The sequence below is a fragment of the Nothoprocta perdicaria genome, unplaced genomic scaffold (assembly GCF_003342845.1).
Source record: "Nothoprocta perdicaria isolate Ctin4 unplaced genomic scaffold, notPer1 scaffold_1, whole genome shotgun sequence".
In the NCBI taxonomy this organism is placed as follows: Eukaryota; Metazoa; Chordata; class Aves; order Tinamiformes; family Tinamidae; genus Nothoprocta; species Nothoprocta perdicaria.
Window position 1 is genome coordinate 2,365,747 of NW_020454093.1, and position 4,070 is coordinate 2,369,816.

General features: G+C 61.6%; 1 protein-coding gene across 1 annotated transcript; it reads left to right on the forward strand.

Moving 5' to 3' along the window:
- Positions 1-2,302: 2,302 nt before the first annotated feature.
- Positions 2,303-2,793, forward strand: CARTPT (CART prepropeptide). Its single transcript, XM_026036173.1, has 3 exons — positions 2,303-2,449; positions 2,533-2,616; positions 2,686-2,793. The coding sequence occupies exons 1-3, from the start codon at positions 2,303-2,305 to the stop codon at positions 2,791-2,793; spliced, it is 339 nt and encodes a 112-aa protein (XP_025891958.1).
- Positions 2,794-4,070: the final 1,277 nt, after the last annotated feature.

A 4,070-nucleotide genomic window follows, 5' to 3' on the forward strand; every position in this document is an offset into this window, starting at 1 on the left:
TGTATAGAGTGGAGGGTTTTTTTTTTTTTTTTTTTTTTTTTTTTTTTTTCCATTTGCTTTGCCATGATCCGCTGTTTTGTTCCTTGATATAGTGGTTTCTGACTTACTTAGCATCCCAAAACATTTTTCGCCTAGTGCTAAGACAAAGTCTCCCAGAATGGCTAAATGTTGAGCTGGATAGTGATATTTGACAGTGATAGTGATAGAAGTGATGGCGATAGCTGTAGAAACTAGTGATACATAGTGAAACACAGTGATATTTGTAGAAACAACGTGACACAAATAGCGGTAGGTAGATATGGAAAGGTACAGTTATGTGGGCAACTATACCTATGCAATGATTCTTGGAGACAGGGCTTTCTAATCGCCTCTACATTAGATAATTGTTTCAACGTGAAAACTGAGAATCCAAAATTCAACTTTTCACATGGAAGCCCAAGCTGGAAAGAAAACAGCAGTGGTTTCTAAGCCTCTCTGTGGTGCCTTCAGCACATCCTAACGCTCATACTGCAGAGGGTGGCCTGTCTTCTGGTGCCGGTTTTGCCGGGTCTGCCCTGGAAGCGGAGCAGGCTGTGTCTGCCCCCCCGTGCCCGTGTGTCCTCTGCTCTCATCCCTTCAGCAGCCCCAGCATTTCCAACCCTTCCCGCTGCTGGCTCTGTGCTCCAGCTGGGATGCGGGATCCACACAAGGGGTTTGGTGGTGGATGGAGAACCTGCCTGGGCCCAGCGAGGCCAGAGGGCGTGTGGGACCATGTGGAGCATCGCTACAGTGTGGAGCAGCTGTAGGAGAGGAGACTGTGGTGATCAACAGGAGTGTGGGAGGAGGTCACAGCGAGAGGGGAGCATGCAGCTCCCAAGGCAAGCGCCACGCTGGCGGGAGATGTCTGTGGCTTTTTGTTGCCTCAAACAAAATGATACTGTTAAAATTTCCTTGTTAAGCCACAGCTCCCCACGGTTCCTTTAAACATTTGCCTTCCCATTTGGAAAATATCTCTCTGGGTCTTCTCTTCTCTTCTCTTCTCTTCTCTTCTCTTCTCTTCTCTTCTCTTCTCTTCTCTTCTCTTCTCTTCTCTTCTCTTCTCTTCTCTTCTCTTCNCTCTTCTCTTCTCTTCTCTTCTCTTCTCTTCTCTTCTCTTCTCTTCTCTTCTCTTCTCTTCTCTTCTCTTCTCTTCTCTTCTCTTCTCTTCTCTTTCTTTTTTCTTTTTTAATATATTGTTTGTATTTGTGCATGTTTTGCCTTTCTGGGCTCATCCTAGCTGACCTATTAAAACTCACAATGAGGGTGTTGCTCCTGAGGCCTCCCCACAGGCCGAACCCACGCCTGAGCGTCGCCACACGCCTGCCACACGCCACGCTGCGGCGGCCGAGCCCGTGGGGCCAAGCGGCGAGGACGGCGCTTGCCCCTCCTGTGCGTTGGTGGCAGCCCTGCCCGGCGCGGCTGGGCCTCGCTCCGCTCCTGTGCGATGRGCTCCAGGGCGGCCTCCCCGCTGGGGTTCCCGGGGGCTGGCAGCTCCAGCTCCCCTTCCGGGGCCACCGCGCTCCCTCCCACTGCGCTGGCCATGCCGCGCTGAGCACCGCTCTGCTCCCCAGCCCGCTGCTGCTCCCTTGTSCTTATGCGTTTGCGGCCGCTCTCCCGCTGGCCTCCTGCTCTGCTCTGACCGTGGCCTGGGCTGGCCGTGGCCGCAGAGCCGCGCTCCTGCCCTGGCAGCGCTTAGGGCTGGCGAACCCGGCGTGAAGGCAGCTCAGCTCCGTGCGGGCCGGCTGAGCCTTCCCCTTCCCTGCCTCTGCCTCCCCTGCTGCAGCCCCAAGGCCAATCCCCCTGCTCCCAAGGCCAACCTCCTCCATGAGCTGACCTGCTGGCTTCGTGTGTGCTGCTGCTGCCCATCCCTGCGAGCCCAGCACTGGCCCTGTGCTCTTCCCCACGGCATGGGGGGACGTGGCCACCCCTGTCCCCTCCGCAGAGGGGAAGCCGCAASCGCTTGCGTGCGGGCAGAGCCCTGCTCCGGGTCCCGCTCTCAGGAAAGAGGCGACTTTGGGCTGCTCCAGCCCCCATGCGGCTTGAGGAAGCTGGAGCGGGGCGGCGCTCAGCCCAGCCCGGCTCTGGTGAACCGCAGCACCGGGCAGAGCGGGGCTCGCGCCGCCGCGGGCCGGTCCCGCCGGGCGCGGGGCGGTCCCGGGCGGTCCCGGGCGGTGCGGGGCGGTCCCGGGCGGTGCGGGGCGGTGCCGGGAGGCCCGGCCCGGGGCGGGGCGGCGGCGGCGGCGGGCGCTATAAGGCGGCCCGCGCGCGGCGGGCGCCCAGCACCATGGAGAGCTGCCGCCCGCTGGCGCTGTGCGCCCTGGCCGCCGCGCTGCTGCTGGGCGCCCGCGGGCACGAGCCGCCCGAGCCGCCCGAGCCGCCGCGCCGCGACCGCGACCTCGCGCCCGCCGCCGCCTCCCACGAGAAGGAGCTGGTGGGGCCGGGCGGTGGGGCGGGCGGTGGGGCGGCCGGGCGGGCGCCGCGCTCCCCCTCACGGCCCGCGGGCTCTCTCGGCAGATCGAGGCGCTGCAGGAGGTGCTGGAGAAGCTGAAGAGCAAGCGGATCCCGCACTACGAGAAGAAGTTCGGGCAGGTGCCCATGGTGAGTGCCCGCCCGGCGCCGCCGCGGCCCCGCCGCCGCTCCGCGCTCACGGGCGCGTTGCTCCCGCAGTGCGACGCCGGGGAGCAGTGCGCCGTGAGGAAGGGGGCCCGCATCGGCAAGCTCTGCGACTGCCCCCGCGCCACCTCCTGCAACTCCTTCCTCCTCAAGTGCCTGTAGGAGGCGCCGGCCCCGCTCCGCAGCGGCGGCCCGGGCCGCGCCAGCCCTCGTGCCGCCCCGCGTGACACCCGACACCGCCGCGCCGCCCCGCTCCTTCCCCCGCGCCCCGGCCCCCGGGGCCCGCCCGTCCCCGCCGCAGCCCGCGCACCGCTCCGCGCCGCGGGCCGCAGGAGAGCCCGGCTCCTTCCCGGGGCGGGAACCCCGCTCCGGGGCCGGCTGGATGCTGAGGAGGGCAGGAATGCGCGGGAAGCAGCTGGGAGCACATCCCTGTGCCAGGGCGGGCGCGGGGCTGGCCGCGTGGGCGCCGCGCGGGGAAGGGGCCCGGCAGCCGYGGCAGCCCCGCCAAGGATGTTGCGGCGGCCTCCAGCAAACCGCTCCCATTTCTATGATGAACTGGTGCACATAACCATGTATGTTCTCCGCGGGGACGCCACGCCTTTCCGGGAAGTTCTGACATGTTTTTATCCTTTGTTTGCCACTGTTAATAAAATCATTGTTCTGATGATGGTGCTCTGGAAGAAGTTTTGATTTCACGTGTAGGTGTCATCATTAAGGTGCAGAGACGGCTGCTGAGGGTGCTGGGGRTGTGTGTGGTGGGTGCCTGGTGGGGAGTGTCTGGCTCCTTTCCCTGGAAGTGCTCCTCGGGTCCCCACTGGGGCTGCTGGGAGCTTCTAACTCTTCTGTAGATTTTCAGAAAATTTTAGAGATTTTTTAGGTCCCTCCCTGAAAGAGGGATATATTTGAGATACTTGCCTGGCTTTCCTCAGGTCACATTTAATCTCTGGAGGTCTGGACTGGAATCAGCCCTTCCTTCTATGGACAGGGAGACAAGGGGCTGTAAGAGCACCTTGAGGGAAAGCGCCCACYCCAGTTTTGGCATCTGGTGCTCCAGAGAGCACAAGTTTGGGTGAGAAATCCAAAGATTTTTGAAAAACAAGGTAATAAAAAAATAGTGAGAGATTTCTGCAAGGCAGTTTTACTCCTGAGGTGTGAGAACACCTGCAAAACGCTGCCCGAAGCTGGAACTGGAAAAAATGATGCCAGAGAGGGGTGCTGCTGAGGGGACTTGGGTGCTCCGCAGGGGTGGGCAGCGATGGTCAGAGAGGCAGTGGGGCRGCTCCGTGAGACCCAAGCTGGGATGCAGCTGACCTGAGCTTGGGGAGGAATTTATGGAAGAGAGTCCTTGAAATAAATAGGTGGTGCTGCTTTTCCCCACATGTGGGTGCTGGTGCCTTCAGGCAGGGGACACGGGCTGGCTCCTCCTGGCCCTGCTGTTG

Bases quoted from the DNA above. Each gene is read 5' to 3' on its own strand.
- CARTPT (XM_026036173.1), top strand. From the start codon at position 2,303: ATGGAGAGCTGCCGCCCGCTGGCGCTGTGCGCCCTGGCCGCCGCGCTG. The intron at 2,450-2,532 runs GTGGGGCCGGGC...CTCTCTCGGCAG, and splicing joins CCTCCCACGAGAAGGAGCTG to ATCGAGGCGCTGCAGGAGGT. The intron at 2,617-2,685 runs GTGAGTGCCCGC...TTGCTCCCGCAG, and splicing joins AGTTCGGGCAGGTGCCCATG to TGCGACGCCGGGGAGCAGTG.